Source organism: Bombus terrestris, chromosome 14 (assembly GCF_910591885.1).
Source record: "Bombus terrestris chromosome 14, iyBomTerr1.2, whole genome shotgun sequence".
Classification (NCBI taxonomy): domain Eukaryota; kingdom Metazoa; phylum Arthropoda; class Insecta; order Hymenoptera; family Apidae; genus Bombus; species Bombus terrestris.
The window spans coordinates 1732199-1754029 of NC_063282.1; the positions used below are offsets into that span (position 1 = coordinate 1732199).

The 21831-nt window shown below is 35.3% G+C and overlaps 4 protein-coding genes across 10 annotated transcripts; 3 read left to right on the forward strand and 1 right to left on the reverse strand.

Annotated features, from left to right (window-relative positions):
* Positions 1-31: 31 nt before the first annotated feature.
* LOC100650055 (glutamate dehydrogenase, mitochondrial) lies at positions 32-6869 on the forward strand. The gene is made up of 8 exons (XM_003400348.4): positions 32-752; positions 3271-3471; positions 4242-4475; positions 4967-5124; positions 5241-5396; positions 5499-5709; positions 5799-5953; positions 6035-6869. Exons 1-8 carry the CDS (start codon positions 323-325, stop codon positions 6149-6151), a joined length of 1662 nt encoding a protein of 553 aa, XP_003400396.1. The 5' UTR covers positions 32-322; the 3' UTR covers positions 6152-6869.
* LOC105666438 lies at positions 6249-19156 on the reverse strand. 6 transcript variants are annotated; one of them, XM_048412265.1, is made up of 13 exons: positions 19022-19156; positions 17691-18954; positions 17452-17604; positions 17242-17377; positions 17036-17163; positions 16482-16781; positions 15908-16156; positions 15552-15767; positions 14458-14914; positions 12557-14168; positions 12155-12439; positions 8623-8731; positions 6249-7450 (listed from the first exon to the last, which is right to left on the reverse strand). In XM_048412265.1, the coding sequence occupies exons 2-8, from the start codon at positions 17917-17919 to the stop codon at positions 15646-15648; spliced, it is 1317 nt and encodes a 438-aa protein (XP_048268222.1). In that variant the 5' UTR covers positions 17920-18954; positions 19022-19156; the 3' UTR covers positions 6249-7450; positions 8623-8731; positions 12155-12439; positions 12557-14168; positions 14458-14914; positions 15552-15645. The 6 variants fall into 6 exon arrangements, with proteins under 6 accessions (XP_048268222.1, XP_048268225.1, XP_048268227.1 ...); XM_048412268.1 differs by having other exon boundaries at positions 12557-13755; positions 13976-14168; positions 17691-19132; XM_048412270.1 differs by having other exon boundaries at positions 15908-16153; positions 17691-19132.
* LOC100650174 (band 7 protein AGAP004871) lies at positions 8905-15531 on the forward strand. Of its 2 annotated transcripts, XM_003400349.4 has the most exons (10): positions 8905-8922; positions 9180-9309; positions 12124-12233; positions 12571-12643; positions 12782-12864; positions 13121-13324; positions 13426-13481; positions 13590-13668; positions 13792-13893; positions 14478-15531. In XM_003400349.4, exons 1-10 carry the CDS (start codon positions 8920-8922, stop codon positions 14580-14582), a joined length of 945 nt encoding a protein of 314 aa, XP_003400397.2. In that variant the 5' UTR covers positions 8905-8919; the 3' UTR covers positions 14583-15531. The 2 variants fall into 2 exon arrangements, with proteins under 2 accessions (XP_003400397.2, XP_012171196.1); XM_012315806.3 differs by lacking the exons at positions 8905-8922; positions 9180-9309 and adding an exon at positions 9444-10977.
* Positions 19157-19199: 43 nt separating the features above from the next.
* Positions 19200-21779, forward strand: LOC100650784 (deformed epidermal autoregulatory factor 1). The gene is made up of 4 exons (XM_003400354.4): positions 19200-19647; positions 20014-20505; positions 20584-21045; positions 21134-21779. Exons 1-4 carry the CDS (start codon positions 19381-19383, stop codon positions 21332-21334), a joined length of 1422 nt encoding a protein of 473 aa, XP_003400402.1. The 5' UTR covers positions 19200-19380; the 3' UTR covers positions 21335-21779.
* Positions 21780-21831: the final 52 nt, after the last annotated feature.

Sequence of the window (21831 nt, forward strand, 5' to 3'; positions counted from 1 at the left end):
AATCATACAGAGAATCTCGGAGTTGGTAAGTGTTCGAAGCGATTGGACCAGTTGGCGTTGGCACGTAGGGTGGTGAGTGGTGAGATAGGTAGAGTGTTGCGAACGTGGTGGAAAGGTAAAATTGTTTCGATCGGTAGGAAAGGAACGCGATTACTGTGGTAGTCGGCTAAGAGACCGAGTTCTGTTAAGATCGGAAGTGAGGTAGAAGAAACGGGTAGGGATAGAGAGAAAAAAGAAAGGGACAAGAAAAGTTAGGACATACATTGTGAGAAAAGCGTTGTAAAAATCGATTTAATTACAACGGTGACGAGATACATTGAAAATGTTTCACATAAGGAAACTAACAAGATCGTCGATTGCTTTGAAACAAGTACCGAGTAATGATGTTATTCATAACACGCTCATACGTATCGTACCGGCGTTCCAAGCACGCGGTTATGCCGATCATCAGATACCCGATCGACTAAAGGATATCCCCGACGATCTGAATCCAAAATTTTTCGATATGGTCGAATACTTTTTTCATCGAGCTTGTCAGATCGTCGAAGACAAATTGGTCGAAGATATCGGTAAACGTTCCAGGATGAGCGTGGAAGAGAGAAAAAAGAAAGTGAAGGGTATCTTGATGCTAATGGAACAATGTGACCATATCCTCGAAACCTCCTTCCCTTTGAGACGCGACTCGGGCGACTATGAAATGATTACTGGCTATCGCGCGCAACATTCAACTCATAGAACACCCTGCAAAGGAGGTAAATCGAGAGACTCTTTATTTTACCTTTAATTTACCATGCTTGCGATATATTTATTTTTCATTGATATTTAATAACTGCGATCTTGATTACACAGTTGTTGCTTACAACTATTTCTTCTATTATTAAGAACATTTGAACAAATGCAGAATTGTCACATCGTTTACACTCCCATACGTATGGGGGAAACGTAAACGAAGGAGAGGAGGAGAAAGAAAGAAAGCCTGATGGCTCATAGAATATGTAATTTTTCTCTCATGGCCGCTTAAATTTGATGTTAGCATTAATTACGTCATCAATAACGATACGTAACAGGCACGAGCAGTCTTAAACTGGATCAAATTCGCTAAAATTTCATTCTGTCGAATTTTTCGAATCTAAATCCAACATATATTTAAATTCAAAATTATCTTGTTTTGTTAACATTTGTATATCTTTTGTTCGTGTCATAATTTTAGTTGAGTTTTGTGCTAGTTCCTAGTTACTTTTATGTATTCAATGTACAGTATACGACGAGACATTGGAAATGATAATTTTACGGCTTCAGGAGTTAAATGACATGGTTTTAACCTCGATTTTAATAGACAGATTATTGAAACTACGTTTGATATATAATACATAGCATTAGCTTATTAAAAGAGAAACTCCTGTCATTCTGTTTTTATGTAATGAACAATTTATTTTATAAATGGAGTGGAAAATATATTTGTACATAGCCTTCATCGGAGAAATTGTAGTTTTGTGACGCACAAATAGATGATGAGGAACGATAATGTGCCAACGCTTTTCGTTCTCATAGCTTTTGCACTTCTTACTCACGAAGATTGTATTACATCAATGATTAAACGCGCTGATGCGTCGATTTACATACTAGTAATGCGATGCCTAGGATATGGCAATTAAAATCTCTTGTTAGTATATGCACTTACATATCAGATATACAGGGTGATTCAATAATCGTGGTACAGACGGTAAAGGGATGATTCTGCGTGAAAAATAAGATAAAAACAAAAGAAGAAAAGGAAGAAAGAATATTCTCATACAGCGCTCTGTTTTCGATAAGATCAAATTTGAAAATTTATTTATGGGAACTTGGTTAATCGTCGAATGGTTAAAACGAGTAAAATCAGTAGGAAGTTATTCTGGAAGAGAATAACTTCGTAGCAGAATAGTTTTTTTGACGATTGTACTTATCATCATTACTGACTCACCCTACAGAATTAATTAGATTTCTTGAACAGTTGTTTATCCGATTTGTTGAGAAAGATATTCGAATCACGCATATTGAAACATCTCCTTGATATAAATTTGTACTTGAGCTCGTGAGCGAAACGTAACGGCATCTCGTGAGGTAGATCTTTTTTGAGAGCCAAGCAAAGTGAACTCGACGATTCTCCGTTGACGAAGATCATCCTTCCCCTATATTCGTCACTGGTGATCTTTTTGAAAATTAAGTCGTCTTTATCATCTTTTGTCATCTGCGTGACATAATTAGAGTTGCAATCCTAATTACTTACATCTCGTTTCTTATTCACGTTATTATTATAAGAAACAGCGAATGTTTGTCTTCGAACGTAACTCATTGCTATTAGAAGATGCCGATACAACGTAACAATGCCAAGCTGTCTGGTGTTTTTCTTCGTCCCTGCCAAACATTAGCTAACTACCTTGATTCACTATTTGATTTAAGAATTTGGCACTAGCATGCCAGTGTCATGATGATGCTCGAAAGGTCAATGCTCTCATGGAAACAAATTGATGCAGCTTTTTTTTTTATTTGCACGAACCTGCTAAAACAGCATGCGTGCTTATTAATTTTTCTTCGATTTTATATCATTTGTTTAGGTTTTAGACGATAACATTGTGCCTATAGCACAATTCCAGCTGTTGTTTGGAAAATTCATTAGCGAGGTCGCATACAAATATGCGCATAACGACTGGTAATCATTGTGTAGGCAGCTATATTCGCGTGTTGCGTAATGTATATGTATTAACCAATACATTAGATTTTGTGTAACATAAATAACAGTAAAACAGCCTGTAGCAGTCTTGATATAGAACGTATTTTATGGCATTTTAAAATCGCCTTTATGTGGTGTACACAAAGACTTATGGGTGACTATATATACACTGTCACTATCGTCAATCATAGCTATTAGGATACGTATTCGTTATATTTATTCAAAAACACTAATTTTATTTTGTTTAGTATTTTACATTATTGTATGATATAAGCATATAAATAAAACAAATAGAAGATAAAGACAGTGGAAAATTTTCAATTTATATATATCGAATGTCAGCAGGACCATATTGCACAATTGAACATTAGCGAAATTTTACTGGTCACAAGTTACAAGTATTAATAAGTATCCTTACATAACATTAACAAGTTTCGTAATGAAATTTCGAACAAATGGAACGTTGCAAAGATATTTTGTAAATTATGAATTAATTGATTGTTCTATTTGATTTTAAAAGTATAAAATTATAGAAAAGAAATAATTGTTTGTTACAGGTATTCGTTTCTCGATGGATGTCTCGCGGGACGAAGTAAAGGCATTGTCGGCATTGATGACTTTCAAGTGTGCCTGTGTAGATGTTCCTTTCGGTGGAGCTAAAGCCGGTATTAAGATTAATCCTAAATTGTATTCGGAACATGAGCTCGAAAAAATCACAAGAAGGTTCACGCTGGAGCTCGCGAAGAAGGGATTTATCGGTGAGATACGTCAAAATATCGAAAAATGCCTTTGTTAAAATTTACATCGAAGATGATTAGAGAACGGACGAACGAATTAAAGAAGCAAAAGATACGCGATTCTGTTGCATACTTGTACGCGGCATTATTAAATTTGTTTCGACCTAACTGTTTATTGGACTCGTTGTGATAAATTTTCTTCAGCATGTCAGCATAAAATGAACACGTTACATAAATGGATTTAAAACCAATACACGTGAAATTATTCTCTAATAACTGCTGATTGCTACGATCAGCTATAGATTAACTATCGCTCGAAAATACATATATGGATGCTTGCGTATTTTTTTCGATAGAATATTCTTTAATTTTTAAAATATTGTAACTTGCAAGTTGCCAAAAATATAAACATTGTGGAGCAGTTTTAATTATAGATAAGAAACAGAGTAATTAATCCGTTCAATAATATCGAGAATAGATTAGCCGAATTATGTATTTAATTTCAATATATTATTGATAAATTTTTAAATAAACAATTCAAATCTCATATTATGTGTATCTGATAAAAGATGTTATTTTGATATTTAGTAACATTTGTAATTTTTACAATTCCATTTATTTTATTACCAAACTTTTTATATTATATAACAGAATTTATTGGATCTGGCAACTTGTAATTTGTAGCTCTTGTAAAATTTCGTCGATAATATTAGTTCAATTGAATAAGAAGGCCTTGCGAATACCCTGTATTAGTTAAAATTACATAAATGTATTCTCGTTTGAATTTAAAGGACCCGGCGTCGACGTTCCTGCTCCCGACATGGGAACTGGAGAACGTGAAATGTCCTGGATTGCAGACACATATGCCAAGACTATAGGGCATGTGGATATCAACGCTCACGCCTGTGTCACAGGGAAACCAATTAATCAAGGTGGAATACATGGACGTATTTCTGCGACAGGGCGTGGATTGTTCCATGGAATAGAAAATTTTATCAACGAAGCTAATTACATGAGCATGATCGGTACGAGGACATTATTCCCTTCTATATTGGATGTCTATATGTCAATCATCTACAGTTAACACATTGACATTGGGTACTTTTTGAGTTAAGATATACTAACAGTTAATTAGAACAGTTGAGACAGATAATTACGAGTGAGGTACCTCGTTTCCCGTCGGTTAGTGTAAAATTATATATATATATATGTGTGTGTACGTATCTAGTTTCTGGATGTTATTGCGCCAACTGTTAATATATTCACCACTTTAAAATACACCTGGCCCATTTCTGGCCATTATCTTTACTTTAATAATGGTTGCTGTAATATACTATTCATTATCTTTTCCAACTTTTTAAATTATTTTGTTAAAACACAGCATAAAAGATAAAAATGCGATAATCGTGTCAGTAGTATTATTTATGTAATTACCTGGAAACAGCATACTCGTCGGTAGCAATAAGTCTCTTAATTCACTGCCTTCTTTTCTCATCGACTAACTTTTTACCATTAGGCACCACACCTGGTTGGGGAGGAAAAACATTCATTATTCAAGGTTTTGGTAACGTCGGTTTACATTCAATGCGTTATTTGCATCGTGCAGGCGCCACTTGCATAGGAGTAATCGAGCACGATGGTTCTATCTATAATTCCGAAGGTATTGATCCTAAGGTAAGCAACTATTTGAAATTTAATATAAAATAAGTGAATTTTCTCGTGTATGACGTAATAATTTTAACAAGATTATTCTACATTAATAAGATTACTTAACATAATTTATACCACAGCAACTAGAAGATTATCGTATAGAGAATGGTACTATCGTGGGCTTCCCTAATGCTAAACCGTACGAAGGTGAAAATCTTATGTACGAGCCTTGTGATATATTTATACCTGCAGCTGTCGAGAAAGTTATTACTAAAGCCAATGCCGGTCTTATTCAAGTAAAGAATTTTCTTAACATTTGTTTTCTAACATTAAGTATATAAATACATATCGTTGTGTGTTTTCAAACGTTCTTTAAATAATTGCTGCTTTTATTTTAGGCAAAAATTATAGCCGAAGCTGCCAATGGACCAACTACTCCAGCTGCCGACAAAATTTTAATCGACCGAAATATCTTAGTTATACCAGATTTGTATATCAATGCCGGTGGTGTCACCGTTTCCTTCTTCGAGTGGTTAAAGAATTTAAATCACGTGTCTTATGGTCGTTTAACCTTTAAGTATGAAAGGGAATCAAATTATCACTTGTTAGGTATATATGGTCACATGTATAGATGATAAAGGTTTAATCTAGTTGGATCGCACATATTGTAAATTTCTAATTTTCATTAAAAATTTTAGAATCTGTACAAGAATCGTTAGAACGTAGATTCGGTCGTGTGGGCGGTCGAATTCCTGTTACACCCTCCGAAGCGTTTCAAAAACGTATTTCTGGTGCTTCTGAAAAAGATATTGTTCATTCTGGTTTGGACTACACTATGGAAAGATCAGCGAGGGTAATTAACTATTCTTTCTCTTTCGGTAAACAAATGGAAAATGTCTAAACATTGTTTAACTTCATTCTTATCGTATGACAGGCTATTATGAAAACAGCCATGAAGTTCAATCTTGGCTTGGACTTGAGGACAGCAGCTTACGTTAATTCAATCGAGAAGATATTTACCACTTACTCCGAAGCAGGTCTTGCGTTTTAAAGTATATTCTAAAGTATTTACCAATACAAAGGAAATCGCATAAATGGAACTATAAAAAGTTTCGAGCCAGTATTTTCAAGACTTTTTTCAACAATTGCTCCCAACCAGTACTGTCCAGTGTCTCTCAGTGACAAAGACCAAAGCTGCTAGTTGCAGTGGAAACATTTCGTGAATATCGTCGCACGTTAGATTCTCCCCGAATATGTAATAATAATTTGCCTAAAGAATGCTCCGTTGCACGGATAAGTATACATAATGCCTGCGTCGATCGCGTCATTCGCGTCACTGTAACTGTTATGCCGTACATACGTTTATGTATGAGAAAGCGTACGAATCGAATAGTAGCGAATTCGATGTGCGAATACGGTCTGCCAAGTAGCCAATTCTGAATAAAGTACTTGCAACATGTTTTCCTTTGTAAGTCGACTCAACGAAATCAGCAGCCGAAATGAAACATCAGTGTGCATTTTTATACATCACTTTTGATCAGTGTATGATAATATGTAAGATTTGCACGTTAGTTATCGAAGACAAACGAAATGATCGTTTTTAAATTTTAATTCTCTCAAGTACACAACATATTGCAGTGATGTATTTGCGAGAAACAGTTTACCGACGACTCGCGTCTACAATCAACGTAATATGCGCGATGTATCATACGGTAATATTGTTATACATTACAAGAGTAATGTCAATAAACATATGCTCTTAATTAATACTTTTCTCATTGTTCTTTAATCCTCTTTCACTATGCGTTAAGATAGAAACACATTACTATCGCGTCGCGTGAAATTGCACACTACTACTTTGCATATGATAGCACGTGACATCTTGGGTAGGATTGATATTTAGTACTATATCGTGTTAATAACGAAGTACAAAACCTCAAGCAGTCGTATTTCAGATTAGGAGAAAGATATAGGAAATCTTACAGTATCTCTAGTTCACGGTAAAATGCGTAGATCAACTCGCAGAAACACGAAATAAGCGCAAAGAGATTTATATTTACAAGAATATAGCCATTTATAGCAGTGTTCGCTTTAGCGCCCGGACTTTTGTGTTGTTTGGACTTTAGCTTGCGTCGCTACCCCCACCAATTATTAGAAACGAAGTATCGGTGTAAGCTTCAAACGTGTCCCGTCATGTTACATAATTGTCTCATCGCATGACCATCGCATTAATTCTTTCTCCTTTCCTCGGTATTTAACTGATGAATGAATTCTTAGAATTCACCAATTCAGATAAGCATCTAGATTAGGTGTGGATCGTCGATACCAAAGTGGACATTACTAAAACATTCTAGCAAATACCATATATACTTCAGGATGAATGATTAAAGCTAAATTTTAATTATTGCATGGTCTAATCGATCATGATATAAAAAGAAAGAGCGCAATAAGCTTCGTGATTAGATTTTATTATATGCAATGTGATGGATCCCCTTGAGGAGGGTAAGTTTCATTAGAACATCGATAGAGGAATGTAACGATACTAATACTAGTTTTCGTAAGCAAGAAAACCGTCGCGCAGGAGCTCTTTACAGACTTATGTACGTCTATGAGGCTCTTACGTGAAATTCCGTGAAGCGGGATGCGATTGTAATTTGTTCCCAACGGATTTAAAACAATGAAAATACGACGGATCGCACTGGTCGAGTATCACGTGAGATCACGTAATAGCACGTGATTTCAGGTAGCGCGATAGTAATCTGTTTCTACTTTTACTCCATCTCTTGTTTTTTATAGTTAGTATCAATAGTAACGTATTAATTATATTAATTATTTTAATAATAGTGACGTAGTTGACGTATTAATACAGTTACATCCAACTTGTTGAGAATCCTTTTATTCTAACGTTTTACGTCATTGAGCTGATAAGCATACGTGTCTGTCTCATTTGCCATTACGCACTACTGCACCGTTTTTATAAATCATATTTAAATTAAATATACGTTAGAAACAATCTTGTAACGCGTGCTAAATGTAACAATGCCAAAATGAGTCGCGTCTATAACGACGGCCGAATATTTTCGTCGGTATTACGCAACCTCTAAAATTCTCGTATGCCATCAATGCGATGGTTCAGGTCGTATCCCATACTATCAATAGTCCGTCAGCTATTTCATATTCCACATATTCTATAGTTGATCGTGCCGATAAATCGTAGGAGGAAAAACTGATTGCGCCGAACTATCTATATATGTGTATGATAGGACATACAAATGTACGCGAACACAGTGCTCTTGACTTCGTGTTTTTCTCTACTTTTTCAAGTTCTATCCTGAACTTACTACTAACTTTCACGGCAAAGTGTGAATCGTCTCGATCGTGACGGAAAGAAAAGAATAAAAACTCTGTAACGCGAGTTGCGCTTTACAGTAAGCCTACTGGCGGATTACATATTTTCCTATACTACTAGTAAGGGCGGCGGCCGCGCATATAGTATAAAGCGTCACGACATCACGACGTTACCTTCATTAGTCTTGTTAGTTCTTTCAACGGCGCGCAACAATTGGCACAAGGTGAATATATGTTCTTCCGCTTGTTTTTACTACTTTTTCCATCCGTACCACAGAATGATCTGTAACGAAAGAATTCCGTTAAAACTCATTTTTCTCATTTTCTTCGATCATTACATTAACAGCCATGCTTATTCCGAGTATTTTGGCATGCTGTTAATCCGATATCCAACTTCTGGTACACTATATCAACGCATGTTGGAAAACTCGATAAACATGATACAGTTGTTTTAAAATTATACCAACGATCATGGTAATGGTAACAACGATTTTTATTCCTTAATCGCAATTTATTTATGTCTAAACTGCGTGTATTTTATTGGAACAATCGGTTAATGTTTGCACGATCTGTATCTCGACTTTAAATTTCTATTAAAAACTTCGATATAAACTTAATTGTGCCACATATAATTGTATTACACTTATATAATTATTCTTATTATAATTGTAATAATATTTTCCCCTATGTTATATTTCTCGAGTGTACACGCTATACGAATTTTAATTTAGGTGGCGAGATTTGAGTCCCGCGTGAAACCCATTGATATGTCTATACCTATGGCAACTATGAGCAATGGAAATGGATCAACGATACAGATCAATACGCGACCGGATGATATACAGAATCGTATCGTCAGTGGTGAGTCGAAGATTTTTCTTACGTTCAGAAATGAATTTCGTTTAATGTACAAATATTTTCCGGGCTACGTGTACGTTATCAAATTCAACGAAATCGAAGCACGCGTATACACAACGTGTGCATGTGTTGGACTGTACGACATAAAATATTACTCGAGTCTAAAGAAGGTCAAATTTTCTTTACACTCCGGAAAAACGTACTGAGCTTATAGACAAGGTCGTCGATCATTTTATACGTATATTCTATCTATGTGTACAATAAACAGTTTTTAGGTACAAAAACAGAATGCCACAACGAACAATTATTAATCGTCTCGTCGATTTTCTAACTCCATAAAGATTTTTCTTATAACTACAACTATTAACAATAGGTTCCGAGTTGTAAGTGGCAAGTTTCAAGTAGAAACGACTCGTTATTGTCAGACGTAAGATTCAACAGAGGTGCGAAGAAAAAGAAGAAGAGGAAAGCCACGATTCTCTCTCAAAAGTTCTTCAATAAAAATCACTGTTTCGTATGTGGACAACGTTGTAACGCTTAGCATTAACCTTGTGCATCGCTGATTCTGATAGATAGGCTATAAACACGTGTAACGAGTAGTTCCTAAGTATAAATCAATAGAAATATCTCAAGAACGAATGCGACCTGCACTGTACACGTAACAAGTAACAAATGGTACATAAATAGAGAACCGGAAGCGTACATCTATACACACGCGTGTACTATATACAGATAGCTAACAAGAATAATAATGATAAAAGGCAGAGAAGATTAATTTCTTACGTTTCCATGTTTCTGTGTATACGAGCATGGAGGACTATTTCTTAATTTCACGCGAAGATTGTCCCTGAAATGGTGGTAGATGCCCCATAGTATGTTAGAAACAGGGAAATTCGAAAAAGACTTACAGGTTCCAACAGCGTGGGAGGAGATTCGCATTTTTGCAAAGAATATAAACGACTACGACGTAACAACGTTTACTAAATTAACGTAACTTGATTATTATTGTTACGTATATATATAAACCCAGGATACGTACATATAGACAACCTGTAATAGCATATTAATGAAGCTGTCGGTTCGCGTGCTTCCAATTCCTGTTACAATATTACAATAATTTGCCAAATGTTTTCCATCCTCGGTCAAATTGTAGAGAATTATATGAAAGATATGAGAAATGCGAGGAAAAGAGAATAAAGAAGGGAAGGAGAAATTAGAGGGCTGAACGATAAGGAAAAAATAGGGGGGAAGACAAGTATTGAAAACAGAAAAGGTAGGGCTGTGCGCATTTCGCGCATGTCGGTATGACTAAAGGGAGCAGAGAAACGAGTGAGAGGAAAGGAGCAACAGTGAACATCTATCCGACAGAGGGAGATAGTAAAAGAGAGAGGAGAACGGGGGAAAAAAGTACTAGGAAAAGGAAAGCGAGGACTTCCTGGGTGGGTGGTTGATCGTAGACTGACTAGGCAACTACTCGTAATAAATCGCGTGACGAGTAACACATTGAAGCTCCGCCGTATTTCGTTTTGCTTCGGTCGGCGAAACAACCCACCATATCCTTCTATTTATTCAGAGTTCAAAGACACTTGGTGAGCGTTAGGAATTTGTGTGATTTTTACGCTCAATTGCCAAATCGAGTTCAATAATCGCATCGCTTCGAGATGACAGGCGGTAAGCAGACATTAACAGATTAACAGAGCTATTCGGAATTCTTCGTACGATTTTAAAATCGTTAAAAACCTGTCGATACATTTTGTATCGGCGATGAATCAAATTATTACGAGTGAAATTTTATAAGCTACAATTTTATAAGTTAGAAATTACTAGCATTAGTAAATAACACGAACAAGTTTGATAATAAAGCGAATGAAACGTTGCAAGTAAATTGTACGAATTACAAACTATATGATTGTCCTATTTTTGATAGAAAATTATAAATTAATAAAAGAGTAGTTTGCAAACTATAAATTGTAACTTGTCGATTTATTAATATACATCATTTAGTTTGCAAATTATTGCACTAGAAAGTTCTGGTTTATTCTTATATCGCTGTTTCAAACAATGTATGGTACATCATGAACTATGTATGTATTCTCAATTCCCATACTACGTAGCTTCGTTTCGATCTATCTCATTTGTACGGAGGCGTAATTTTCCGAATGTAGGTTGTACACACAACATCGAAATATCGATCTGCGCGTGAATATACCGAGGGCATTAGTAAAATCGATGACATTACTGAATACCCCTAAAAATACATTTACACGTTTCTTTCGTTCCTGTTTGACGACCATGAATGAACGAAGAAATCGACTATTTCGATCGATAGCTCTTAAAATATACAAAAGAGCCAAGCAATCATCAAGCATCTTACATCCTATATGGATACTTATTTGAATGGATTTTTGTAATAATATAGCCGCGCGATTTTCAAATGCCGTGTCTTTTAAAACATGTAGTACCTGGCTATCGTTAATCAGGGGCATTGACCTCTTTTCTCGTAGATCGTTAAATAAAAACAAATTAGAAATGTGATATGTATTTCCCATGAGATGGAAAAGGCTGAAAATCGCTGGTGTAGTCGATACATTAATCCCTAAATAGTATAATTCGAAGAAGGGCTTAGGCAAGTTATCAAATAGTACTATAAACAAAAACTGACTCAGCTGCCCTAAAAATATGTGTACGATTTTAGCTGTGGCTAAATCAAGTGGTGACCCTATTCAACATTTTGCTTTATGACCTAATTATATCACTTCTACGAAGCAATATAAATAGGCTACTTTTGACAATGTACTATATTTCACTATGTTTCAGCGGATGAAGAAACGCAAGTAAACACTAATACCTGCAAAAATATTCTTGTCGCATTATCTTGGATCATCGTGATTCTTACTATGCCATTTTCTCTCTTCATTTGCTTCAAGGTAAGACGACATGAGAATAGTACTTTCTCGGATTGTACTGTTTTTCCTTCGACCAAAAATATCTCGACTATCTTCTTAGCTGCAAACGTTATACGATCTTCATTCATTGTAGCTGTAACCTCGTTTTCCCGGTTATCTTATAATTAGATGTTCGATCACACTCGTATTCATCCCCCTCTATCTTTTTCCGCTTGTTCGTGCACTCCCTGCAACATGTCCGTAACATAGCTCAATGAGTATAGTACATAATTAATAAACAAGCTTATTATGTAAATTTTTAATTAAGTCGCAAGACGAGAAAAAGAAAAGGAAAAAAGAATCACCAAGAATTTTGTAGGTGGTGCAAGAATACGAGAGAGCCGTGATATTTCGTCTAGGACGACTTTTGGCTGGTGGTGCTAAAGGACCCGGTAAAAATACAATTAGGCTACGTTTATTAAATATTCATTAGTGACATGATTAGCTCGAATGATAAAAGTTCTACTGTACTGGAATTTCTATATCCAATTTCAACAGAGAATCGTTATGTGACTATGTACTATTTCTAGGAATCTTTTTCATTCTGCCTTGTGTGGATAATTACGCGCGTGTCGACCTACGTACACGAACGTACGATGTACCACCTCAAGAAGTAAGTCGCTGATCTTACGATTAGCCAATCTAATCAATCGAAATACTGCACGAGATGTTTATGCTATTTTAAACATAGATTTTACACATGTATGTATATATTTATCAAACAAGTTTAGAAAGTAGTTTAAAAATAACGTTATTTAAAAATATTCCTTAAAACACCGAGTTCTGGCCTAAGCTTGAGCCTATACATGCTGCATTAACTTGGTTTAACGAGGAGAGAAATAATGCTAACAGAACTTGATTGAAATTAGGTGTTGACGAAGGACAGCGTGACGGTATCGGTTGACGCAGTAGTGTACTATCGCGTGAACAATGCGACGATTTCGATCACAAACGTTGAGAACGCTCATCACAGCACTAAACTATTGGCACAAACTACGCTTCGCAACACGATGGGAACCAGGCCGCTTCACGAGATTCTCAGCGAACGCGAAACGATCTCCGGGAACATGCAGGTAAACTGGAATCAATTTGGAATCAAGTAAGAGCACACATAACGCGTGCACGTAAACACATACACGGCTGTTCGAATGTTTGAAATAAAACCGAATGTCAGGTTTCCTTGGACGAAGCTACCGATACATGGGGAATCAAAGTGGAACGAGTCGAAATGTAAGTTTGCGCCTCCAACGCGATGCAACTGCGTCGTTAATCATATTCATAAGTATTACAAATATTATTTATATGTACACGTGCAGGTACGATAAATTTTTTCCACAGAAAAGATGTGCGACTACCGGTGCAATTACAAAGGGCCATGGCTGCGGAAGCTGAAGCTGCTCGCGAAGCCCGTGCCAAGGTTCGTTTCCCTTTCACTTTCCAATAAATTTCATTATTGATTTTCTTTCCTTCCTTTTTTCCTCTCTTTTATCGATCGTCGATCCATCTAAATAATGAGATTCACTTTCACATGAATGCGTAGGTTATCGCAGCAGAGGGTGAACAGAAGGCTAGTCGAGCGTTAAGGGAAGCTTCGGAGGTGATCGGTGATTCACCCGCCGCATTGCAACTTCGCTACTTACAAGTACGTATTTATTAACTTATATTTTATCGACCCGATTTTGTTCATCGTAGTGCTAATATAGATTTCGATAGAATTATTTCACCTAAATTCAAATGACCCGTCCCAGCCACACCATTTCTCGCTACTCAGTATTTCGAACTCGTTCAAGCCTGTAAAGTAAGTGAGAGATATTACGTCTTTCTCCCTTGTTCTCGTTTTTTCTATTTTTTCCATTGTCAAATAGCTCGAGAGTATTTTTGCGATAAAACTGCTACCTGTTCCGCCAGAATTATAATCTGGAATCCCAATTTATTAAAAGTTAAACGAGCGCTACTCAGAGTGTTTCTGCAGGCAGCTGTGATACAACCGGGTAACGGGTATTTCCTTGCGAAGAAGTAAGTCGAAAATGTAAAATAATATCTTTGGGTAAGAGGTTTTATTTTTGGAGAAAAACGATTTTGAAAATCTATCCGATTTATTAAATCAAGAATGTATTTTAAATATTTTCTTACCCGATTGTATCGCTGTTGCCGAGAGATCCACCCTATATCGTTTCTCTTACACGCTATTGATCATTATCGTTACCTTTTTTTTATCGTTTCCAGACTTTAAACACTATTTCAGCCGAGAAAAATTCAACGATCGTATTCCCATTGCCTATCGATATGCTAACATATTTCATGAAAGCAGCTGCCGGAAAGGACTCTTAATATCTCGATACAAGCTAAGAGTCTATTATCTCATCAGAGTCATCTACAATCTTCTGTGCGTAAGGAATGTGTGTAATATATAATTAACGCTATATAGCATTATGTACTGGAAATCGACATAACAAGGGGCAAGGATACTTAATTTTATTGTTGGTACAATGAACAAATATTCGATGAAAATGAGGTCAGCTCCAAAAGAAGTTACTCACCATCTATGGATTACACCTAATTGATTCTCTAACCGACCGTGTACTTTTATAGCGTACTTGACTTGATCCTTTTTCCATCGATTATAGCAAAACGTTTTAGATCTCATCACCACATCACCGTATCTGTCGACCAATTTTATAACACGTCATACATACAGTGGTTACAAAAAATATTGGCACACTATTGTATTTATTATAGCATTTATATACTAATTAATCAAGTCCAAGTATATTAAATTTCGTATCATTAGTAAGGATAATGGAAATTAATTTTACTCTTGTACTTATTTATTCATGTATGTTTCGTGTATGTTCACGCGTGTACGTGTGTAGTATAATGTAAAGCAATGTTTTATAAGAATTTTATAATCCAGGAGAAGAGGAACGAACCTCTTCGAAATGTAATCTTCGTTTTATCGAACGAAAGTACAAAAAGATTCACTTCGCACTCGTGATAATTATGTATGTGAACATGTAACTTTTTCCTTCTACGACTCACAGTTTCAACATATGTTGTGAACGATATACATGTAAGTAATGTACATATGCTCAATGTCCCTGTATATTTACTACTGATACAAAGGACTGTTAAACAGAGTTTGAGAATAATTAATTTAAAAGATGTTTTAACTTTGATTTTATCAAATTTAGGATACGAATGTGTTTATATTCTTCTTATCTTCTACTTTGAAAAAATACTGTTTATCATTATATTAAAATATTAAAGATATTAAAATATTGCTTGTCTTAATAATTATACCTTCGGATTCCTTAAAATCCCATCAACTTTTCAGCTATTTTTAAACAGTATATATTTTCGAACCTAGTAGGTTGATTTCATTTACATTTTATTTTCATCTTAATTTTGTTGTGCAAGGTTGTTGTATATAATTCAGACAAAATCCTCTGTTCCCGACATCGTTTGGCGCTTCAACGCTATCCGTGTGGAAAATTAGTCTAAATGGTTTCACTGTACCTGATAATCAAGATACGTTTGTGAAACAAACATTGTTTCTAACCCTTGTACAAGCAACCATAGTATGTATATTATCAGAAGGCAGAAATTAGTACTGGATATTATTAGGAAGTATTCGATGAAATATCAGGAACACTTACTAATAACAGAAGACGCATTCAAATTTTGATTTTCCGCGTTAAATGTTCCACCGCATATCCGATCGATACAAGTCATCATGGAGGTTGGTAATCTACCTGTGTTAGACGCACACGGAATCGTTAACCAATCGGTTTGACATGCTGCTCCTGTCATTGATGCTATTTGCATTGCTTGCGTATTTCCAGTTAACGTAAATCCATTACTACGTGCCATTCTTGCCATAGTGGCACCATCATTTGCCACTACTGCTTCATCGTGTCATAAAATATTAAAGCGTAATTATTGAGTTGCTATAAATACAATTCATATATCGCACAATACATATTTCGAAAGTGACAAAATTGAAACAAGTTTTTCAGGAAAAGCGAAAGACTGTTTGAAAGCCTATCTCGCTATATTATTATATCTTAAGCTTATATGTCCAACTATATTAAGCTGAAAAAAAATTATCTTTTAGATTTTAAACTTTCATGATGATCAGAAGATATATATGTGGCTCTTTTGAAATACATGTGCGATATGTTCACATAAATATATGTATTCGTTCTTCGTTCTTCTTCATTCGCGTATTACCATCTTTATCATCAACAGGGCATGCCATATACTGAATACCACAAAAGTTCCTTTCCATTCGAATGCAAATACTGTAATCTTGATTCGACAGTTGCAATCCGGTGTTAGGGTCGTAATTGAACGATTTTATTTGGCCGGATATTCCTGTGAAATATTGCAAACACCCTTCCTCGGCTCTGTATATAGTATTGCAACGTATTTGAGAGACTCGTACTTTCCAAGATCGAGCAAAAGAATTTCCGCTTGTAACAAATGTCAACGTAACAGGATTCGTTTGTCCAAGACCAGCATCGACGTATACTATATAAAAACGATGGTTACTACGTAAATGAAATATTATAAATAGATTAATGGACTTTATTTTTCAGAAAATCAAGCATAAAAACTTGTATCACGGTGGTCTAAAATATTCAGAATATTAATACTCGTTATATTAAATAAAACAAATCTTTGTCTAAATCCTGTTTTTTCAATAATGTTCATAAAAATATTTTTCATAAATATTTGCAGTCTAATCAGAAAATTCATAACGTAATGACAAAGTGGTCACATACTATGATTTCCAACATTATTTCCACATATAGTAGGTACCGGATTACCCCCAGAAACGATAAATTGATCATAGATACACTGATGGTTAGTCGTTTCCGGACCTCTTATATTAAACTGCAAGAAATCCAATCTAGAAAAGACACATTACTCGTCAATGAAATTCGATTCTATGAAATAAAGCACCACATTTGAGATGAAAGTAGCCCACCTAAATTGACATACGGTTGGATGCGACTTAACGAGCGTTAATTGACAAGATATAGTACCATCAAACGTTGATGGATAATTCGGATTAACGAAATAAGTATTATTGTTACTGGTTGTCTCGCCGCAAGATACAGTCACTGAATCGGTATAAGAAAGAAAAATTGTTAAAACTGCTTAACGAAAAAAAAAAAAAAAAGAAAATATAACGTACCAATGCAGCAAACTCCGTAACCATTTGCGCAAACTCCACTGGATACACCACCACGTTTCGAGCATTCCGAAGCTGCGATACAGGTACCATTTTCACCATTTAATCCGACGCAAACATTATTGTCAAATTTTACCAATGTAAATAATGGGAAAACTAGAAATAAGAAACGAAACAGATTACTCTAGCAAATTAAGAAAATGTACTGCTGCTCATAAGTACATGGTAGTCTTTATACTTACGTCGTTTTTCTCTACCGCGCTGACTTGGTGCGCTATTTTGAAAATTAGTCGACTGTAATTTACCTTTTAGAGAGTTTAGAGGGTCCCGTTTAAGCGATAACGATTCGTTGACGCGATTAATATTTGGTTGCCAAAGATGTCGAAACCTTTTAAGAGAACTCCACGTGTCAATATTTATGCACAACACAACAGAGTATAATAGTAACGTAGCGATACAGTATCTATGCATTATTAAACAAATACGCTTTTGACGTAATAATTTAAAAAATATAACTGTAGAAAAGAAATTGTTTATATAATTTTAATACTTATAAATATGAATAGAATTTAAAATTTGTAAATTTATATAATTTGAGAAATAATATAAAAGAGGATAACGTTGACGTAAATTGTTTAAAAAATGTCGAAGGTCCAATGAGACGTGTGTTCTGCAACGATTGCTCTTCGACTAACAGAAACGAAGGACTGGAAAACTGGTATATTTAAGTAAAAATGTATATACACGGTCTGAATGCTACATAGTTTAATTAAAGGAAGCGTTAAGATCATTGTTGAACGTTGATCTTTAAGCAGATTGAGAGAAAGTCAAGATACCTTACAAATGACAAATCTCTAACGTCTATCTATTGTATTTGCCTCTTGGGTCGAGACACAGTATTTACTTTCACGGCTTTAATTCAACAAATTTAAACGTTCTTTCCCTTCACTGTAAACGTTACTTTAAACGTTTAAACCTCTATTGTCATTTTTACCTGTAGATACGATACGGTACGTTTAAGGTATCTATTCTCACGTTTTCTATAAAGCGGTACGTGCTTTGATAAATGGTGAGCGAGAAAGCGAACTTTCTATGTGATTTTCCAAGTACTTGTTACCATGATCTATATGTTCCGAGCTATGCTTGGCATACAAGATAATAATGGTCAATATTCTTATACGTGTTTACGTAATGTATTATTACATATAATTAACATAGTCAATTTTTCGTTTAAATTAAGATGGCATACGATGTAATCATCAACATCTGGATGTGAAATAATCAATATATTAATCAAATCAGTCTTTTAACGTATCAAAAGAATCGTTTCTAATCTTTTTATTCACTTACCTATTATTATATATTATTATCTTACGAATTTATTTTAAATCAATAATACCTGTGATAATACAAACTCATAGAAATTGGTTAGAAAAATTATTGTGTTTAAAAATGAGTTTTACACAATACAAATCCAAACACATTCTCGCACATATTCCAATAAATCTAAACAGTCATATTCTAATTTACTTTACCATATCATGAAAATTACTATGATAAATTAAATACATACATTTAAGGAAAAGAATTCGTCAATTAAAATCTTCAAAATTAATCGAGTAGAATTTAAAACGAGCGCTCGAAATATGTAAAGATGGCACTCGATATCGGAGATTCATATATGCATCTATAATATATGCAAAGAGAACAAAGATTCTGCTGAGAGGTGGAAGAAAATAATAATAGTATGGTCACTGAAGGACCGATTCGTTGAATGACAGTTTCAATTTAGATTCGATTGTGGTTAGTTTGGAAACGTGTCGAGTAAACTCGAAATTGTGATCGCGAGTAATCGCAGGTACCGAAAGATCGTGGCGCTGTGTTGAGCGTGCGCTGACGCCATAGTGTGTGCGAGAGGCGAGAACAGCCGAAATGGAGGAGAGTCAAACATCGGAAAGTGTCGCCGTGCTACCGGACATGTCCGAACCGTTGACGAGCGAAACCGAGGATGCGTCTGCCCTAAAGGTCGAGCACGAGGAGCATACCGTCGCCGTGACGGCGAGCGTCACTCCAGTACCGGGAGTTCCTGGTGTTCCAGGAGTCGGTGTACCGGTTTCTTTACCCGTTGGTTCTATCATTGGTGTAGCGAATTCGACCAACGGCACGACCTTCAACGTCATCACATCAGACCAACTACAGGTTGGTTGTCGAAGCAATTGAGTGTCTGTTAAACTTGTCTTCAATACAATTTTGATACAGAACTGGCTTTCTGACGATTCATTCACTTTCTCGTTAAAGAATTACTGAAAAATAAGGTGGGGTTTTACTCTTCTTATACACATGTAAGCCAGAACTACTTACATGCATAGTGTACACAACATTAACTCCTATAATGCGCCTGTTCATACGTTGTACAAAATACTGGACGCATGTCTTTTCTACCATTACCCGACACGATTATGATTTTATATACATATGACGTTAATGGAATCTGTATATCTTATTTTAAATTATATATCTAATTATATATATATATATATATATATGTTTCATTTCTTTTTCTAGTTGCCCGGATCAGGTCAGTTTAAGCAGATGCTATGTGTAGATAATGGTTTCATTTGTGAACCACGGCATGACAAGGACACGGATTCTTTACGTTGGAATGGTGAATTAAAAGCAACACATATAGTAATCCAAAATAGTACAGAAGAGCCAGAATCAGAACAGATTCATGTCTCTACTGCTAATACTCAACCAATATGCAGTTGGTCAGAATCCGCTAATTTAGCAGTATTACCTGTTAGATGTAAAAATACAAATGCTGAGTTGCATAAAAGTAGATTTGGATCTGGGGGAAGAGGAAGATGTATCAAACTTGGGCAAGACTGGTACACACCAAGTGAATTTGAAGCATACTGTGGGAGGGCATCCAGTAAAGATTGGAAACGCAGTATTAGATTTGGTGGTAGAAGTTTGCAAACATTAATTGATGAGCAAATTTTAAAACCGCACGCTACGTCGTGCACCTGTGCAGCATGTTGCGATGATGACAGTGCAGTTAGTATACTATGTTGCCTTATAATTAATATGTAATTGCAATTTATCCAGTGATCATGTAATGTTTGTTTATTTCAGACAGGTCCTGTAAGATTGTTTACACCATACAAACGTAGAAGAAGGGCTAGAGATACGTCCGATGGAGAAACACCATCGCGCAAACTTAAAAGTGATACTTCGCGCGATGGCAGTAATAATGACGAAAGCGATAGTGAAGTTGTAGTACCTGATAAAGAAGTATGGCCTCAATTTGTTTCAACAGATGGTTTAGTTGTACAACAGCCGCAAGATCAAGATACCGTTGTTCAAAATGTACATCAAACGGAAAATGGACAAAGCGACGATATATTTAAAAAGCTCGACGAAATGTCCAATAAAATGTTAAAGTTGGCTTATGAATTTAGGCGTACATTAGAGGAAGCTAAGGAAGTAAACAGACAACAAAGAAGAGAGCAGGCTCTAGTGGCGCAATTAGGTGGTAGAGGGGATGTTATTGAAACTGTTGGTTTACAACCAGCATCGGATACTCATAACAAAAAGGTAAGGAATATTGCTTGAGTATAATCAAGTGTATTCTATCTATATACATATCTTTTACTAGCTTTTCATAATACTTATCTATTTCTAGTGTGCCAACTGTAACAGAGAAGCATTTGCAGAATGTTCGTTATGTAGGCGAACGCCTTATTGCTCTACATTTTGTCAACGTAAAGATTGGGCGGGTCATCAAGTGGAATGTGTAAGAGGTGCTGCAGAAACTGTAATGCTTATAGTTGAAAGTAGTAGTGGAGATACTAGTGCACTTGCTACGACTCCTGGGGACCAATAGCTAGTGTTCCTCACACCTATTCACCAAAGTAACGTAGGCACTGAACAAACTAACTTAGAAACTTCGAAATTGAGAGAAGAGACGAAGACTTTAAAAAAATCTGTTTAATGACTAATGAGTCAAGAAGTTTTGTATATATAGTAGTAAATATTTTATATATATACAAGAGTTAAATTGTAACGATATTATTAAGTAAATAAGTAAATTTACACTAAAGTTGAGATTTTTTAAAATCAAAATTCAAAATTATACTATATATATGAATGAAAGATAGTAAATCAAATAATTGTAAAAATAAACAACAACATGCACGTATATACATATGTACACTACTACATATTTTGAACGTACACGGATACACGCGCACGCATTTATGCGTATGTTGTATCACGCATGATAAAATATACTTTTATGAATCATTTTTTTTTTTTTTTTTTTTTTTTTTACATAAATTTATATCATTGACCAAAGGAGGTAATTACGCTTTTATGGATATT